Raw genomic sequence first — 18,896 nt, 5'->3', positions numbered from 1 at the left:
TCAGACACTCCAGAAGAGGGCGCCAGATCTCGTTACGGATGGTTGTTAGCCACCATGTGGTTGCTGGGATTTGAACTCTGGACCTTTGGAAGAGCAGTCAGGTGCTCTTACCCACTGAGCCATCTCACCAGCCCCTGGATTTCATCTCTTTTGTGTACTTTTTAAATTTTATTTTGGGCTAGAGAGATGGCTCAGTGGTTAAGAACACTGACTGCCCTTCCAGAGGTCCTAAGTTCAATTCCCAGCAACCACACAATGGCTCACAACCATCTGTAATGGGATCTGACGCCCTCTTCTGGTGTGTCTAAAGACAGCTACAGTGTCCTCATATACAAAAAATAAATACATTTTAAATTTTTATTTTATTTTCAATTATGTGTAAGTGTGTCTGAGTTTGGGTGAGTATGGGCATGTGCATGTGTGTGTGCACAAATGTGGTGTGCACCATGGGCTGGAGACTTGGCTGTTGTTATAGAAGACTCAAGTTCAGCTCCAAGCATTGCCCACATGGTGGCTCACAACTGTGTGTAATTTCAGTTTCAGAGGTCTGATAGCCTCTTCTGACCTGTATTTGAGCCAGGCATGTACACACACACACACACACGCACACAATTTAAATTAAATATATACATTTTAAAATTAATATATGGTAGGATACCTTATCTGCAGTGTTCCTTTTATTTTATTATTTTTTTTAGAATCAAGAAGCAATCTTGTCAATCCTCCTGCCTCAGCCTCTCCAGTAACTGGAACTTTGAGTGTACACCTAATGGCCTCTTACATGCTAAACACGTGCTTTAGCCACATCTCCACCATCCGGTGTTTCGATTTTAACATGAGAAACATATCAACATATAAATTATAAATAATAAAACGTGATTCAAAAATAAAATCTTCCCAGTCCAGTAGAATACAACTGTAATACCAGTACTTAGAAGGTGGAGGCTGGAGGACCATGAGTTCATGGCCAGTCTGAGCTACAAATTAAGATGCTAACATGGAAGAGCACACAAAAGACCTTATAAGAAAATACTGCCGCAGACTATTTAATATGTAAATTAATACAATTATATAAATGAAATAGCATCACTACAGAAAAGAAAACCACCCGGTGCAGTGAACCCAATCTAAACTCCAGGCTCCAGTCTGCAAACCGCGGGGCTGCTGTCCGAGGTGCTGACCCACTTGGGGCGAGGGTCGCCGAAGACAGCAGGGTAGTGAGACATGAACAGAAGCATAGTTGGGGTGTGGCTCCCAAAGACAGAACCAAAAGCCCTGTAAGATGTTCAATTCCTCTAAAACTCTCAGCACCCTTCTCACCGGGCCCATTGGCTCTCCAGTGGGTCACACCCTTCAGAGACTTCGACTGGGGTGGGTGTGTTCTGGCAGCTGATAGGGCACAGACAGGAGGCATAGACAAAAGCTCCGTAAAGACACTTACTAGGGGACCCCTTTATAGGAGAATGCATCTAGGAGCTCAGGCCCTAACAAAGGGAGCACACAAAGGGTAGGCCAGTCACATTTGCTGCTGGTGGGGGCACATGTCACCGCCCGCCTTGACACATCTGCACACACCTAGACTAAAATTCCTGCCTTGCCCAAATCCATGGTGTGATCTACAGCGAAGTGACTCAGCTTCCATAACCTTCATCTTTCTCAGCCTTAAGGGAGGGTGATACCCATACCACACTTCACAAGGTGTAATAAGGTGTAATAGTGCACAGGCCTGGGCCTGGTGCTTTAACACGCTCACAGCGGGTGAGAAACTTATGAATTGCTAATGCTCCCCTTTCGGCTGCTTCCCGGTAATTTCTCCTGGCTTCACACTTCTCTCCCTGTCCCCACCCAGCCTATACTTCTACCCAGTCACCTCTCTGAAGCCAGCAGTCCTTTGTGCTAAGACAGGGACCACCCAAAGACCAATAAGCAAAAAAGCAGCGCTTTGTGCCCACTCCCTCAGTTGCTGCAGGTGGCTAGGGAGAACTTTCTCCATTGTAGCTCGCAGCAGGGACCCTAAGGCCAGCTACCAAAATAGGAAGTAAATCTGCTCAAGGAAGTTTATTTTGCCTGGGGCAGACACTAAGCAGGTAAAGTCCCACAGGGCCTGGGCCTTCAGTCTGGTCTCTGAGAGATCTTCCAGGGCAGAGGGCTGGATGGAACCTGCCAAAACGCCTGTACTGATTACTATGAAGGGAGCCGGTGGAAATGGAAGAAAATGTACTCATTATTTGCATTGTTAAAAAGAATTGGCATTAAAAATTTAAACACTCGTAATTATAAAAAAAACCCTAAATATTAAAAATAAAAATGGGCAAGCCTATGGGCCACAGTGCTGAGGAGCATAAGAGACCTCAGCTGGGTCCAGCACTCAGGAATGTTCTGCGGCCATAGCGCAACACACGGAGCCTGGGCGTGGTGGTGGACCTGACTTCTAGGTCCTTACTCAACAGGAGACCCAGGGGAGAGCACAGTACAGCACAGATGCAGCAAGGTCACCAAACAGGCCTTCCGATAGCAAACCTTCCCTCCCCCACTCACCCCAGGCCCTTTCAGGAGCAGATGTTCGTTCAGGGAAAGCCTGGCACCTGTGACCACATTAATGAGCCCTCACCCTCCCTTCAGGCCAGGGCAGCTGTCAGTGATCATCCCAGGAGTCCTGATTTGATCTGAGGCCCCTGCCTTAAAGCTTCCTCTGTATGCCCCCCTACCCGCCACCCCCCCAACCCCGCCCAAATTTCCCTTGTAGGACAGAAGCAGCTGTCTCCTCTGTGATTAGGGAGTCTCCGTGGTGCTGTGTGCCGTTTCCCTTCCCCTTTAACTAGAGGAACCTCCACCCGAGAGCCAAACTTGTAATTTACATGTCAGCCACGTGACTGGCCCAGCCCGTGGTAATTAGCTTTTTTGTTCCTGCCCGGTTTCTATGGCAACAGCCTCCAGAGGTACTCTTTGCTTCGCGTCCCCTCCCTCCCAGGACCTGTCTACCCAACCTCCTCCTTTGGGAACTAGCATCCCTAAGCCCTGTCCAGCATCCATCTGGACAAAGCTCCCGTTTCATGTTCAGAAGGGAGAAGATTGAGGTAGCTGACCCCACCCACTCAAATGCAACCCAAGTGGAGGCTGGGCTTCTGCAGGAATCAAGTAGTTCTGTCTTCCACTTGCTGTGTGACCTTGGGTAGGGAACAGTCTCCTAAGGACTTGGAAACAGGACAGCTACCTCACTAATGATAGTAGGATTGCGGAGTCACTGCACCAACCCCGCCCCCCCCCCCGTGCTTTTTCTTTTTCTTTTTCTTTTTCTTTTGCCTTGGCTTCAACACCTGGATGCGGGCTAACAATAGAGGGGAAATTGAGGCAATCCTTGCAGTCGGCTTTGTTCTGTGCTCAATCCCGACTGGGAGGCCTTGGGAGCGCACAGTTAGAGATGGGAGATTTTCAGAGTCCAGTTCTGGATCAAGGTCATTGGAGTGCAGGCCGAACTTCTCCAACAAAGGAACAGGGTGGGGCAAGGAAACTGGGTGAGCTGAACAAGGTTGGGGATGTGAAGGCGGCCTTGCTCCCTGAAGACTGTTCTCCAGTGGGGATCCAGGCATGTACAGTCATTATGGTTTTAGGGGAGAGCCCCACCCAAAGTTGCCCGACACACCCATCTTACTCAAGGCTTAAGTGGCAGCCTCAAAGAAGGCCACGCCCAGTCGGCGCCCCCCAACCATTTCCCCTGTACCTGATGGTGTGTGGGGGTGCGCAGAATGGATGGGAATGCGAGTCAGAGGGTTACCCCCAGCCTTCTGCTGCAACCTGGGCGCAGAGCAGAGTGGCGCGATTGAGGGGAACCGATTGGGGACCCCGGGGTCCCAGGAGCCGGGCAAGGGGCTGGGCTCTTCCCTTTGTTCCGCTAGCGGCTCCCAGAGCCGCCTTTCTCTCCCTCCCCCCACCGCCCTGGGACTGGCGCAGGATGCCGGACGACTCAGCCTCACCTTGGCCCCTATCTGGTTGCCGCACTGGCCGGCCTGGATGTGCACGATCTCCCTCATGCTGACTTCACGCGGCTAGAGACGAAAAGGCAGGCGGACAGCAGGCTGCGGAGGATCGGCAGCCTCCGCCGCGCCCTCTTATAATAGGCTGCCCCGCCCTCGCTGGCTGATGTAAGCGCTACGGGCCAATGCTGGAGCGCCGCACAATGCGGCAGGCTCTGCAGCATCAGCACCGGCACCGAGATCCGCCCGCACAATGCGGAGCATGTCTGGCCGCGCCTTCGGAGGAGGGGCCACCGGTGGGCGATCCGCTCTGGGGACAATAGAACCCAGGCCCCTTAGTGCCCCACCCCAGTAGCTGCCCTCCCCATTTTGTGCCTGTCCCATCCCCACCCTGCAGCTTTGTGAAGAGGGTCTTTCTTTCTCTCAAGTGCTTAAGAATCAAGACCCATATTCTCTGAGTCCGCCGAGTCGCTTGAGGTGGGAGAGGCAGGGGAAGCCGAACCCTTCTTGAGACCTCTGTGAAGACCTGGGAACGCTAGTCGGGAGGGTGGCGGATTATAGCTCCAAACTCTGAGTTCACTATTTTCTGGTAGAGAGAGAGAGCTACCAGTCCGCGGCTCCACAAAGGACTGCGGCGAGGGTGCAAATGTACCTGGGGTGTGAGGATGCACACACAGTATCTGGCAAGTACCCCTGCTCCATGATTATCTCTGGAAGATTCTAAGGATATACAACCCACTCAGTGGAGCATGTTGAACAGTCTTTTTCGTCTGAGCCATGCCTGATGTCATTGGTACCCTTGTGCTTTTGGTAAAAGTGAGGGCGAAGAGGGGGCACGGAGTGAGCTGGAGCTACCTAGGTAAGGAGACTGTGTGTGGAGGGGGCCCATTGGGAAGCAGAATCGAGGACATGCAATGTGTTCACAGACAACACTGATTTAACACTCATCTAGGATCACTGACACCTTATGAGGACTATTTGATATTTCAGTGACAGAAAATTCTTTGGGAAGAATCTGAGACAATAGTACGGTCCACAAACATTCATTTCACAAGAGCCGCTAAAAGGCTTAAAAACACCTGCAGATGCCTTCGTCCAGTTTGCACGCACAGATGCACGCTGGATAGAGCAGCTGCCCATACAACTTTCTCTGAGGGGAAGCATCCAAGAGTTTAGAAATGGGTCTTTTGTTCTCAAGAGATGCCCCTCCCCCACAATGTGTCCATGATGTGGCTTTCTGTGGTTCCAGCTGGCCTGGCTCAAGAAGGATTGGGTGAGCATCTGTCTCTGTCTCCTTGTCTGGACAGAGAAGATGCTTAGAAGCATCCAGAGGCCTGGGATGCCTCTCTGACAGATGACATCAGGCCAGAGCTCTCTGTGTCCCCAGAGAGCTATGGTGTCAGGCTAAAGGCTGACTCATGGCCCTGTCTTCCAGCAAAGGCTGGCCCTGCCGGGAACCAGCTTCCAACCTCAGTCCAGCAGGGCTGGAGCTGATAGTGTGGCTAGGTCCTGGCCTGGTGCCATTTCCTGACTTGATGGTTGAGGGCATCTCACTCCCGACTGAGAGGCCACCCCAAGGAGGAGGACAAAGAAGTGTTCAGTATCAGTGGGGACTCAAGATAGACTCTGCTGCAGGAACCCCAGGTTGTAGCAGCAGAAAGGCTCAGGGATCTGCAAGCTTCTTCGTTCACCCCAGGTGACTCAGATACTCTTGAGAGGTTTTGTCTAATTCCCAAGTCTGACAGGGCACTGAGACCACCCCACCTCCTCCCAGAGGGCAGTGTCCCATAGAAACAGACCTCAGCCCCTCGTCCTGGTCCCTACGTGTGCCTCAGGGACTCTCCACCCCTGGGCTCCTTGGGAGAGCTCAAAGTGGGATGAAAGTCCTACACATGGGGGCGGGGGGTGCAGGAAAGGGACAGGCTCTGGCCAAGGTTACGGATGTGTCATATCAGGGGCTGAGATGCTGCGGTCCTGCTACAGTGTATGGATGAATCGGAAGGAGCCTGAACAAAGAGAGTCTTGTCACCATAGAGGCAAGAGGAAACTTTTCCTGAACCTGCTGCTGCTTGCTCTGATCTGGAGTTTTTAGTCATATAGAGGAAGCCAAGACCGCCTGACTGGGGTCCTTGGTGCCCTTTTGGGACCGTGGTTTCCTAAATCAGGCAGGCAGCTAGCTGTGGCTTCTGAGACTCCCATCTCCCGAATGTGACCACTCTCCCTGTCCTCTCACCCAAACTTCAATCAGCTTCTGGAGAGAGCTAGGGAAGATGGCGAGGAGGTTCCCTCCCTCTGACCTTAGCATTTCAACTGCTTCCTGGCTCAGAGCACAGGCTGTGGTCAGTGATAAGCCAACAGCCTCCCCTGAAGCTGAAGGAGGCACTTGACAGAGTAGCCTGCTGGTGTGAGCAGTTGGGTGCCCACCTCTTGGGATTCCCAGGAGCCATTTTTAGGTCAGTCCCACACCGCTTGTGCAAATGGGTAGGTCCCTCCTGAAAGATGCACATTCTACAATTCTGCTCCGTGTTCTGAGGAAGGATCTCACTTCCTTAAGCTGCCTACTGAATGGCTATGGGTGGGTTTTCATGGCCACAAATCCTCCTAACAGAAGCCTCCACCAAGAGTAGTGCTCCCCTTAACTCTTGTCTGTCATTCTTTTTTTTTTTTTTTTTTTTTTTTTTTTTTGGAGACAGGGTTTCTCTGTAAAGCCCTGGCTGTCCTGGAACTCACTTTGTAAACCAGGCTGGCCTCGAACTCAGAAATCCGCCTGCCTCTGCCTCCCCAGTGCTGGGATTAAAGGCGTGCGCCACCACTGCCCGGCTTGTCTGTCATTCTTTTAACTTAGAGATTTCATGTCTGTCCCAGCAGTAGAGAGCCCAGGCTGAGTGAACTGAAGGGCTGAACAGGAGTTGCCTTGTAGGTGGGGAGAGGTGAAGCTCTTCAGGAGTCTGTGGTCTGACCCTTGCTCAGGGCTAGAGTTCCCATCCCTGTCTCCACTTCCCGTAGCTGCCCTGGGTGAGCCCTGCAGTCACTGTTACCCTTTCTCTTGGCCCCAGGCACTCTGGGCTTCTATTTTAAAGTTCATACTGTCGACCCTTAGACAAATGGAGATGAGGAAGGGGTGAGTACCTGGGGTCTCACAGGATGCAGGCCACTGGATATCACTGTCACCCTCTGCCCAGCGCCCTCTGGTCACCAGGAGCACAGCAGCACCTCCTTGAGGGTCATGCGGAGCTCCTGGCTGCGGAAAGCGTAGATGAGGGGGTCAACAGTGGAGCTGAGGATGATGAGGAGGAGGAAGAGGTTGTAGTTCTTGAAGATGCAGTTGCAGGTGGGGTGCTGAGGGCAGAGGACGATGAGCAAGAGATGCAGGAAGAAGGGGCCCCAGCACAGGAAGAAAATCCCCAGAAGGATAGTAAGGGTGGCGGCACCCTTGAGGCAGAAGCCTTGGCGGATGGACCGCCGCCTTTTGTGGAGCTGGGCAATGCCCTGAGCATGCTGGTACGCTCTCGTGAACATGTGGGCGTACAGAATCGCCATGAGTGCCAGCATGGCTAGAAAGAAAGTGACGAGACAGAGCAGGACAGCCGTGTGCTTGTAGTAGGTGATAAAGAGGGTGCTGGAGACGATGCTGACCATCCAGATGCCCACGACAGCCCGTCGTGCCCGGGGCAGCGTCACAATGCTGTGATAACGCAACGCATAGAAGATAGAGATGTAGCGGTCTATAGCAATGACACCCAGGAAGCAGAGACTGGACACCATGGAGCCACAGATGAGCACATCAATGAGGTTGTCCAGCTGCTGCACCAAAGCCACTCGGGCCACCAGGACGCCCGCCTCCAGCAGCAGGATGATCGTAGTCTCCAGCACGATACTGACACTCACCATCAGGTCAGACAGGGCCAGGCAGCAGATGAAGTAATACATGGGCGAGTGCAGGTTGCGGTTTTTGGTGATGGCTATCACAACCAGCACATTCTCAACCAGACTCACCAGCCCCAGGCTGAGGAAGAGGCCATCTGGGATGGACACATGCAGGCACCACGGCCCTGACTGGTTGGTGGCCAGTCCAAGGTGAGAAGTGGCATTGGAGTTGAGAGAACCCAGAAGACTCTTCTGGGGCCCCTGAGTGGACATAGTCTTGTCAGGAAGTAGGAAGTGGTCCGTGGAGGCTGCAGCTCCAGGTGGTATCAGCCCCCAGCTTCTGATTCAGTTCATGTTGTTGTCGGGGGTCTCTGACATCCCTCAGACCGGCCTCTTTCCATACGGGCACGCTCCGATTTTCCTTTACACTTGTGTTCTTTCTGGCTGGACAGGCCAGCCTGGGCATGGCATAGACACTTCCTGCCGAGGACCCTGAGATCTGCTCATGGACTCTTACTGCCAGTGTGAAGGAGCTTAGCCTTCTGCTGTTCTCCCTGTCTCTTCCCAAGTGGCTCAGGTAGAGACATTTCTAAACTCGACACCTCCAGACTTCTTGGTTACTTGCCTCTGATATATGTCTGGTTCCCTTCCCTCGCCAAGCCAGGGTAGACTGGACTCTGGGGAAGAAGGGAGCTTTTCTCTTAATCTTTTAACTCGGCCCTGGAGCCCCTCCTCCTGAGGGTGGCCACATGATGGGCATGTGCCAGGGATGTGTAGTGCCCCAGGCTGCCTCTAGGGGGCATAGGCAGCACCGAGAAACCGGAAAACCTAGCTCTGGACTCCCAACACAGGGTCTTGCCTCTCCCTTTTGTGTTCAAAGCCCCTGTGACTTACCAATCTCTTTCAGGCATTCAGCCTCACTAGAACCTGCCCCGAGTGGCCCTACCTAAAGCTCCAAACCCACTTCAAAAATCACTTTCCTGGGTTGTCTGAAACCTCCTTCCTCTCTCTCAGGCTGTGCTGCCTCAGGCAGCCACTGGGTGTGAATGAGGCACCCCTACCTCCCACCTTCACCCCCACTCTCCATTAGAAGTGTGCCAATGGCAGTGGCACTTCTACCTGAAGCTGAAGATGTGTTCATATAGCAGCAACTCCGCTACTGACTTCAAGGTAGCTTTAGGGGCTGGTCCAAGAACTTTGAGAATCAACAACTAGAGGCAGGGCCCAGGCAGGAAAGAGCCCTATATGAAGGGGCTCAGATGAGCTCTGGTAGAGCTGATGCTTAAGTCCCTCATGGGCCCAAGCTTGCTGAAGCCTCCCTTAACTACAGTTCTGGGTGTGGTAGGAAGCTGTCTGACTAGAGGGGGCCCTGAGGCTATTGGCCAGCAAGCTTTGGTCAGTCACATCCCATCTTCTTATTCTCACCCCCCAACCCCCACCCCTTCCCTTGAGGCGTCTCATTTCCGCTGTGGAGCACATGCTAGCCCTGGAGCCAGGAACCACATCAGGGCAGATCTCTGTCCCCAGCCTCTGTGGGCCAGCAGCTGGGCATGTGACTATTTATAGTGGTTAGGACAGCACGCAGTGGTGGTATCAACCCACCCTTGGTTGCTGCTGGGCCCTCTCCATGGTATCCAATGCTGTCTCAGTAGCACTGGATGGCCCCTTCTGCATACAGGTGAGGAGAGTATCTTAAGAAAGGCAGCAGAAGCCGAGCGTGGTGGCGCACGCCTTTAATCCCAGCACTGGCAAGGCAGAGGCAGGTGGATTTCTGAGTTCGAGGCCAGCCTGGTCTACAGAGTAAGTTCCAGGACAGCCAGGGCTACTCAGAGAAACCCTGTTTGGAAAAAAAGAAAAAAGAAAAAAAGAAGAGAAAGGCAGCAGGGGAGTGAGGCAGGGCTTCGCTGGAGGGCACTTTCAGTGTCTGTAACAGTCCCCTTAAGAGTCATTTCTGTTGTCTTGAGACAGGGTCTCACTATGGAACCTGAACTAGACCTGCCTCCCTAAATGTGTGCTCGACCATGTTCAACTAGGAGTCAGTTCCTCCTCTGCCAACTCTGGCAACGTCTGCTCACAAGGCGGTTCCCAAGTCACAGAGCAGCTGTGAGCTCCACTTACAGCATCCATTAACAGACGCTGGCCTTAGGTTTCCCACTTACCCTTTTTTTTTTTTTTAAGATTTTATTTATTTATTTATTTATTTATTTATTTATTTATTCATTATATGTAAGTACACTGTCCCTGTCTTCAGACACTCCAGAAAAGGGAGTCAGATTTCTTTACAGATGGTTGTGAGCCACCATGTGGTTGCTGGGATTTGAACTCTGGACCTTCGGAAGAGCAGTCGGGCGTTCTTACCCACTGAGCCATCTCCCCAGCCCCCCCACTTACTCTTTTAACAACCCTGCAGTAAATGACAAATAGAAGTGACACCCTCTAAGTCAGACGTGGTCAGGTCTACTTTCCCGGATCGATTGATAAGATACAACTTATAGCAGAGTTGTGTTGGGCCTCCCTGGGCCTCAGGATTATCCACTGTCTCAGAACCTCATACCGAAAAGAATCTTCAGGGTTATACTTTGTTCACACTAAGTCACCTTGTTAGTTAGGTGATTAAGACATTCAGGTTGTGCAGCGTCCACCATGTCGATGGCCCATGCTGGACATTTGGCAGCCTGTGGCCAGCCTCATCATGACCAGCTGTTGGTAGGTCCTGTACACCGTCTGGCACACACACACACACACACACACACACACACACACACACACACGTGCTTATGTGAATGATACCGACTAGTACAACCCTGCAGACAGGACCCGGGTAATCTTCAGCTTCAGCAGATCTAGCCAAACCACCTTCCACACTGGTGGACCTGTTTTACAAACTGTTCACACCCTCAGGACAGAGGATGACATAGTGACTCTGGGTGGCCTGAGTGTCCCAAGCCTCCACGGAAGCCTGTAGAGGCAGGGCTGACACTGCCACATTCATCCAGCTGTCTGCTGCCTGCATCTTGTGCCTTGTTCTGCTTCTAGTGGAGGTCTCAGCTCCGATGGGATGGCCAGAGCCATGGCTGTGGAGGCATGTGGGTCTAGCCTCTGAAGCCACATGATACCTAGGCATCCTGGAACTGCAGGCCACTTTTCCCTTCTGGGACATGAAAGACCAAGTGTCCCCCCCCTGCCCTAACTTCCTGTGCCATAGCATTTCAGAGATGTTGGTATTTCTGGCTTCAGAATGAACTCTTTGAGACAACTACAGTTTACCCTCCAGACAATCTAACTTCAAAGGGAGGCAGAACCAAACAGTCTCTGGCAGAGGCAGCCACATCCTCCCTGCAAGCCCCTGCTGCTGAGTATTGAGAGGAGGGTGACTATGCACGCCGTGGGACTCATTTGGATGGTGATGGTACAACTGCTAGAACCTCCAGAGAAGGGAACAGCAGAGCAGAGCCGGGAGAGCCAGCTTCTGCTATGCTGTGATGGGGCCGAATAGCCTCAACCTCATACTTCAAGGCTGACTTCTCAGTGGCCCTTGGAGAAATACGTGACGCATGGCACACAGGAGCATGTACCTACTTATCAGGGGGTAATGCCTGGAGACTGACTAAGGGGGCATCTGTGAGGCAAGGAGCAGCCGGCATGCCAATGGGGAGAGGCTCAGTCCTGTCTTTAGATCTGGAAAGCCCTCAGGCCATGTGAGCATGTCCCTTCTGGCTCTGGTCACACAGGACAGCACAGGTTCCCAGGAAGCCCATGCCTGGGGCTCTCTGATGGCTCTGGCTCAGTAGTGAACAGCACTGGCTGCTCTTCCAGAGGACACGGGTTTGCTTTTCACCATTCACAAGCTGACTAAGAAATGTGATAGCTGAGCCATGGTAGCGCATGCCTTTAATCCAAGCACTTAGGAGGCAGAGGAGGCGGACCTCTGTGAGTTCGAGGCCAGCCTCACATAAAATGCAAGTTCCAGGACAGGAGGACAGGACAGCCAAAGCTACATAGAGAAACCCTGTCTCGAAAAATAAGCAAATAGATAAACAACAAAAAGAAATAGAAAGGAAAAAGGGATATTGACTCCAGTTCCAAGGGATCCAACAGCCTCTTTGTATGTCCTTTTCTGGTTTCTGTGGGCACGTACACAGTGCACAGACACACTCAGGCAAAACACCCACACACATAAAAAACAAAGTTAAAAAGGCCGTATCACCATGGTTTTGTTTCAAAGTCTTTCATTTCTTGTGAACTTTCTCTGAGAGGCAGCAAACAGATTTTCTCCCTGACTACATGAAAATGCACAAATGACCAACAATTCTGCACAGAACACATAGGCAGGCGCCTCTTGGGAGACTGAGGAGGGGCCAGGGAGGTACGGGAGGAGCGGGATACACTGTCACCCCTACCTGGGTGACAGGCCAGACTTTAAAGCTGTTGAGATGACATGCAGGTTAGGTGTGGTGGTGCACTCTTTTAATCCTAACATTTGGGAGACAGAGGCAGGCGGATCTCCGAGGCCAGCCTGGTCTACAGAGTAAAGGGCGGACTGGTCTACATAGCAAGCTCCAGGCCACTACGGGCTACACAGTGAGACTCTGTCTCAGAAAGTTACTTTTCCCGATGATGATCCACAGGTGGTGTGAGGGACTGGTTTTGTTTTTCACCATTAGAAATGAATTCAGTTGCAAGGCTGAGCAACACTTCTGAAGCCGATCATCTGACGGCCTCTCAGGAAACAGGCCTGCAGGTGGAACGTTCCTGAAGGCCTGGGGTATCCTCTGCTTCACTGTTCCTAGAGCATGGCTCTTCATTTTGGAATTCGTTGTCACGTGGTTGCAGAATAGCTGCTGCAGCTCCAGATGTCACATCCTCATCCGGATGGACTTACAGCTGCTGAAAGGAAGAGGCAGGATGCCAGGTTTTCCGTGCTTGCTTGTCATTTCCACAACATACATCCATTCCTAGGCAGTCCTTCCTCCCCTTGGCTGAAACTCACCACAGGCCATTTCAACTTGGAAACTCACATTGATTGAGGCCCATCTCAGCAGTAGCCCTCCCCAGGACTGGGTGTAGATCATCCCACCAAACCCAGGGATAGGTGAGGCAACTGGTGGGAGCCATGCCCCTTAGGCCTGCCCTCCCAGGCCCCTGCTGACCCATAAGCAGAAGTTGTAGAGCCTGTATCCAGACTTCATGGCCTTGCCAATTCATGCTGGAGAAAAAAAGACATTCAGCACCAATTCATGTGACCTTTGACCTCTTACCAGGCATGTACGTTGACCACGGAGTCCCTCCTGTAAATGGCCCACTTAGGAATGGGCTATGACATTAGGCTGATAGATGGAAACAAGTCAGCCCTCAATATCCTGCTGAATGGGCAGTGCTCTGGGCCACTGCTCAGTCACATCCAGGGCCCCTTGCCCCAGAGCACCTATTAAGAGACCTCCTTAAGTGTACACTGGAGCTGGAATCATGGGTAGTTGTGAGTCACCCTCCATGTGTGCTTTAAGTTCACAGCCTGGGCCTCTGCACAGCGCTTTAACCCCAAGCTGTCCCTTTTCCATTTCCTGGGTGTAATTCTGTAGGTGTGCACATGGCAGTGTATGTGTGGAGGTCAGAGGACAAGCTACAGGACATGAGTCCAGCACATGAATCCTGGGGACTGAATTGAGGCCATCGGGCCTGCCAGCCAGTACCGTTACTTCCTGAGCCAATGGCTCAGGACAATCCTAAAGCATGTTTTGGGTGTACTCCATACCAAATCATCCAGTGATGTCTGAAACACGTAGACTTCCAGGAAGGCATCAATGGACCAAGATTTAGGAGGCCCTCGCTGCCATTGCACAGCTAAGACTCTGCTCCACAGACTAGAGGCTCCCCTAGGCTCTGTGGGGTGCAAACCGTCAGTGCTGCCTGGGAGACACCTGACACAGCTGTAACACCTCAGCAGCCTGGAGCTTTCCACCAACAGCTTATGAGACACGGACCTCCGGCCTTGCCTGGCTGTGGTCTTTGTTCTTGCCACTGGACTGGGGTTCTTGGTCAAGGTTCCCCACTCATCCCTAGATCAAATACCCTTTTATCTCTGTAAAGTATTCCTTACCTGCTTAGGACAATTTCTTGCCTCAAACTTGTTTTTTTTTTTTTTTAACTTCTCTTTGAATTCTAGGCCCCTCATGCATCTCTTCTGAGATGGGGTCTCATATGACTAAGACTGGCTTTGAACTTAATTATGTAGCAGAGGGTGATCCTGAACTTCTAATCCTCTTGTCCCCCTCTCTGCTTGAATGCTAAGATTACACACGAACACCAGCACCACTGGCTTGTGTTGTGCATACTAAGCGAGCAGCCGCCCAGCTGAGACACTTCCAGCCCTCCAAGTTTCCTCTAAAGTTCCCAGGCTGAGACTGTCAATCAGCAGCAGACCATGTGCCAGGCCTGGGTTTGACCTCAGTGCTGCAAACATGCTGAGTGTAGCATGTGTGGAAGGTTCAGTGCCCTCTAGCAAGGAGCAGATAGGGTCCTGGTACTGCAGACCCTGGGACAACCCTTCTATGCACCATGTTACAAATGCTGAAGTGTGAGGCACATGGTAGGGTGCATCCAGTGTGGGGCGCACTGCTTCTGGGACTGTTTCTGAGGACACTGGAGGAAGCTCACCCAGAGAATAACCCACTCCCTTCAGAGGGAAAACAAAAGACACGGGTGATGGCACGGTCAGCATTTCTACTTGGAACTGGTTAACTCCAACCAGAAATGAATTCGGGAACGTGATTGCACGGCTCTGGGCACAGCATCTGGACAGTTCAGTCCCAGTCCCCCTCGCCCTCAGGATTGTCCTCCCGAGGCACCTCCAGGTCGTTGAAGTGGAAGTTGGCCATCATGTCACGTACGGCCAACATCAGCCTGTTCAAGCCTTGATTGCGGTTCGGACCCCCGGCCACTCCTTCCTCCAGCCTCTCCCCCTGAACAATGAGACACAGCTAAGTGGGGACTGTCTGGATAGACTTGAGATCCTGGGTTCAACGGCTGAGGCAACTTAGGCCCCAAGATTGAGCCTGTCCCCTCCCAAAGTCCCTGCCCAGAAGAAGAAGAAGCTGCTCTAGAAAGCCAGATGCGCTCGCCTAGCCAAAGCCAACCTACCATGATGCTGAGCCACCTCTCAGCCCACACCACTCACCTTAGAATGCAACTCCAGCAGGCCAAGTCCCCACTTGTAAGCATGGCACCACAGGCAGGGTACAGTCTCACCCGTTTCTGCCTCCACCCTGAGCAGGACTTGCCCATGTTAACTTGGGAGGGGAAAGACCAACGTGCTTAATCAACATACCTCGGTGGTGTAATTTGGCAACAGTGACCGGAAGAAGAGGGCGATTGTGTTTCCATGGCTGACTGGACTCAGCCTGAAAATTAAAAGAAGAAAGAAAGAAAGAAAGAAAGAAAGAAAGAAAGAAAGAAAGAAAGAAAGAAAGAAAGAAGAGAGAGAGAGAGAGAGAGAGAGAGAAAGGAAGGAAGGAAGGAAGGAGAGAGAGAGAGAGAAAGGAAGGAAGGAAGGAAGGAGAGAGTGAGAGAGAAAGGAAGGAAGGAAGGAAGGAAGGAAGGGAGGAAGAGAGGAAGAGAGAAAGGAAGGAAAGGAAAGGAAAGGAAAGGAAAGGAAAGGAAAGGAAAGGAAAGGAAAGGAAAGGAAAGGAAAGGAAAGGAAAGGAAAGGAAAGGGGAGAGAGGGAGGGAGGGAGGGGGAAAGGGAAGGGAGAGGGAGGGAGGGGGAAAGGGAAGGGAAAGAGAGAAGAGGGAGGGAGGGAAAGGGGTCAGAAAATTAAAGTTAGCAGACCCTGTGGGGTTCTAGCCCGGGTCAGCTGTCCCTACCCACTCTCCTAACTGCTGGGGACAAGCAGCCTTTGAGTGGAGCTCAGGCTCTGGGCCCTAAGCATAGGATCTGGGGTCAGCACTGCCCAGGGGCAACAAGGGAAGGGGGAAGGGAGCCCCAGATGCTGGCTCTTTAGGGACCTCGTCTGCTGGGTCACATGGAGAGACTACAAGGTGGCTACAGTATATGATGCTGGGGAAGACGGGTCAGTCACAAAAGATGACAGGAAAGGTAATGGCATCCCTGGGAGGTCCCTGCAGGGGCCAAGCACAGCTCTATAGCACAGTGTGGTCACACTTACGTCTGGGGACCCCATGAGCACGGTAGAAGACTAGAATGGCTGGGCTATGACAGCCTGGTAGGATGTTTCTGACCACACTGAAAATTCTCATATTAACCTACAACTTTAATGGAAGCCTCTACTCACTACTCCTGTCAGGGTCGAGAAGGCCTGTGGCTCTTGCCTGAGACAGACATGGGAGCAATGGACCCAGGTAGGGCAGCTGTGAAGTCTAGGAGGGAAGGGAAGAGAGCTCTTTCATGACACAGATTCTAACAGCTGCCCCATGCACACAGCAGCCAGTGAGTCAGGCATGCCCACGTTAGCGCTTGCCCCCCCACCCCCCAAGCCACACGGGCCTTCCTTCAGCACTCACTAGACCTTACACTGTGCTCTTGGGAGACAGCTTGCACATAGCGGAGGGCTAGTTGTCACCCTTTGGTTGGGGCACACCTTTCTACAAAGCAGGTGACTGTCACTTCCCAGTGTGGCATGTGCTTCTTAGGCATTTTCCCCACAGGTTCCACACAAATGTGACTGCTGCCCATCTTTGGTTCTAGGCGTGGTGTCTGCTGTCTGCTGCAGTGCACCAGGCCAGAGGTGGCTTCTTATTCTGCACTTCTCAACTTGCTACAGAACCCACAGGAAGTGCTCAGACCTCTGGGGACTCAAGGCAGCTCCGTGTCACACTGTTTCCCTACTCCCCAGTGGATTGGCCTGTTCAGCCCATGTTTGCCATTTTCCTTCTAGTCTGTAAGGGCAGCCCCAGTGAGCCCCAAAGTACCAAAGTGGGTTGTGTGGGCGTGAGGAGAAAGCAGGGACAGTACCTCTCTGGTCTGACGTAAGAGTAGATGGTGTCCAGGGGAGGCAGAGGGTCAAAGCCCATCACAGACTGTGTGGTCACATCCTTAAGGAGAGGACACAAAACAGAGATTCTGGAGCAGTGCTGGCCACCTTTGCATTCCAAAGCTTCAGCTGGTTTCACCTCAGACTTGACCTATCTGCCGGGAGGCAGTGACAACACCTGGCAGAAGTGGCTGTTTCTGCTCCAAGAAACTTTAGGTCTGGGTGGAACAGTCTCTCCTAGAGAATAGTCTGGGGGAACATGTGACATTTTGCCCCAATCAGTGGACATAGGGCAAAGGGCACTTTACACAGGTGGCACTATCTGTACTCATGTCACCAATGAGGGACTGTTCTGACTGCAGACCATGGTCTAGGGATGGGAGCCACTGGGTCCCACTGAGCTGCTGGTTCACCAAATGATCCAGCCTTGGCCACACCTTAGAAGCCAAACACAGGGATCAGTGAGAGCAGAGCCGAGGTTCTGCTGCAGGGGCATGTGTTACAGGAACTACTACAGGGTTCTGTGAGGAAGACCTAGGTCTCTGTCACAGATAGCGTGACACCATGCTGGAATAGCTCACCGAGGTAGTCACATGGTGAGGAAGACCCAGAGAAACTGGCCATGGGGACGGACCCTCTGCACCAGTTCCAACCCATACGGCATACAGGCCGACCAGTGGGTAGCTGTATTCTATGACTGGCACACATTCCACACCCCTCTTACCGAGGGTAGGGCAGCAACAGCCTCCTTGATCTCAGACAGTATCACGTGGCGGTGGATGTTTCTGGGCGCACGCTGGTACAACACTTTCCGCCTGAGGCCAGAGTAGACAACAGCAGATAAATTGGCGCCCACGGTGCAAAGCGCCAAGTCACCCATACCCAGTCTGCAGAGCCCCGGTATGCACTGGCTTATCTGACTTCTGGTAAAGCTTCCCTTGTCACTCTTGGGTTGAGGCTGTGCTACCAGCCCACACACCTCACATCTGTATAGACAGCAAGTTCACAACCCCCACACACTTCACATTTATGTGGACAGCAGGTCTATAACCCCCACACACTTCACAGCAACAGCCACGCCCAGGACCACTGGTGGCTCCTTCAAAAGCTAAACTGAAACCTGAGGCCCAATGGCTGCGATAAAGACCCAGGAGGGCACACGGAAGGGACTCAGGCCAGCAGGGTTCCTCCCTGAGCTAGGTTCTAGTGGACCTGCCAGGCTCAGCTCACCTGTTCTCACAGGCCTCCACAGCAGGGTCTCCAGCATCCACTGCTTGCAGAACCTCATGGACATTTTCCTCTAGCCAGCTCATAATGGCGGGTTCTTTCCAAAGAAAGTGTGACCTCCCCAGGTACAGACTCACCAGCTGGCCCAGGGCAGGAGGCTGGCTGTGAAAAGCAAGGGTTGAAGCGGACCTTACTCAGAGCTCCATGGGAGACAAAGGATGTCCAGGAGAAGCCTAGTGCCTTGGAGTAAAGGCGGCGAGCCCTCAGCTGCTGAGCAGGACGTTCTGCCTTCTCAGGGGTTGGCACATCCCCCCCCCCCCCCCCGGCTGGAGTTGCTTGAGGACTTAGTGGACAGGAATGTGAGAAAGGAAGGACTCAGCTGACTGTTTCTGTTTCTGTGTGGAGCAGCACCAAGGGCCGGCCTACAGCTGCTGACTGGGCACCTGCAGAGGGATGGCAGCCACCACATGACACAGCTTTTTCTGTGTGTTTTTTCTTGTTTCTGAGAAATGTGACAGTCTAGAAATCTTGGAAAAGTTCATGATACTAACGGTCACGAGCCCCGCCACCTTCCTTCTCTTCGCACGGGTTATGGCTCCTGGCTTCCCGCCCTGCCCACAACTCTTCTAAGGAAACATCCAGTGGGCCTCATGCTTGAGACTGGCAGCTGCTCACCTGCCCATACAGTGAAACACCCTGCACATGGGTGTGGCTCCAGGGCCAGCCTCCACTACTCTAGATGGGCAGGCAGCCCCCAGGACAGGATCCGCTCCTCTTTTAGGGAGCAGGACCTACAGTCTCACATCTGCAGGGCTCTAGGGAGCAGGACCTACAGTCTCACA

At 52.5% G+C, this 18,896-nt stretch overlaps 3 protein-coding genes across 7 annotated transcripts in view; all 3 read right to left on the bottom strand.

Annotated features, from left to right (window-relative positions):
- The window catches only part of Tubb3 (tubulin beta 3 class III), a 10,795-nt gene extending 6,699 nt beyond the window's left edge, over positions 1 to 4,096 (bottom strand). Inside the window, exon 1 of the mRNA XM_021169454.2 lies at positions 3,975 to 4,096. Within this exon, the coding sequence (XP_021025113.1) occupies positions 3,975 to 4,031 (57 nt within the window). The 5' untranslated portion in view covers positions 4,032 to 4,096. The remainder of the gene's footprint in view (positions 1 to 3,974) is intronic.
- Positions 4,097 to 6,797: 2,701 nt separating this feature from the next.
- Mc1r (melanocortin 1 receptor) lies at positions 6,798 to 8,210 on the bottom strand. The gene has a single exon (XM_021169456.1). It carries the CDS (start codon positions 8,112 to 8,114, stop codon positions 7,167 to 7,169), a length of 948 nt encoding a protein of 315 aa, XP_021025115.1. The 5' UTR covers positions 8,115 to 8,210; the 3' UTR covers positions 6,798 to 7,166.
- Positions 8,211 to 12,048: 3,838 nt separating this feature from the next.
- The window catches only part of Tcf25 (transcription factor 25), a 32,074-nt gene continuing 25,226 nt past the window's right edge, over positions 12,049 to 18,896 (bottom strand). Inside the window, exons 14-19 of one of the 5 annotated variants that reach the window (XM_021171046.2) lie at positions 18,058 to 18,216; positions 17,552 to 17,642; positions 16,809 to 16,888; positions 15,166 to 15,238; positions 14,687 to 14,800; positions 12,049 to 12,725 (exon numbers count right to left, since the gene is read on the bottom strand). In XM_021171046.2, coding sequence (XP_021026705.1) covers positions 12,720 to 12,725; positions 14,687 to 14,800; positions 15,166 to 15,238; positions 16,809 to 16,888; positions 17,552 to 17,642; positions 18,058 to 18,216 — 523 coding nt within the window. In that variant the 3' untranslated portion in view covers positions 12,049 to 12,719. Of the gene's footprint in view, positions 12,729 to 14,541; positions 14,801 to 15,165; positions 15,239 to 16,808; positions 16,889 to 17,551; positions 17,643 to 18,057; positions 18,217 to 18,896 lie in introns of those variants that run through there. The other 4 variants (XM_021171045.2, XM_021171047.2, XM_021171048.2 and 1 more) reach the window with 4 other exon arrangements.

This window comes from Mus caroli, chromosome 8, assembly GCF_900094665.2.
Source record: "Mus caroli chromosome 8, CAROLI_EIJ_v1.1, whole genome shotgun sequence".
Classification (NCBI taxonomy): domain Eukaryota; kingdom Metazoa; phylum Chordata; class Mammalia; order Rodentia; family Muridae; genus Mus; species Mus caroli.
This window is presented reverse-complemented; position numbering and strand designations above follow the sequence as displayed.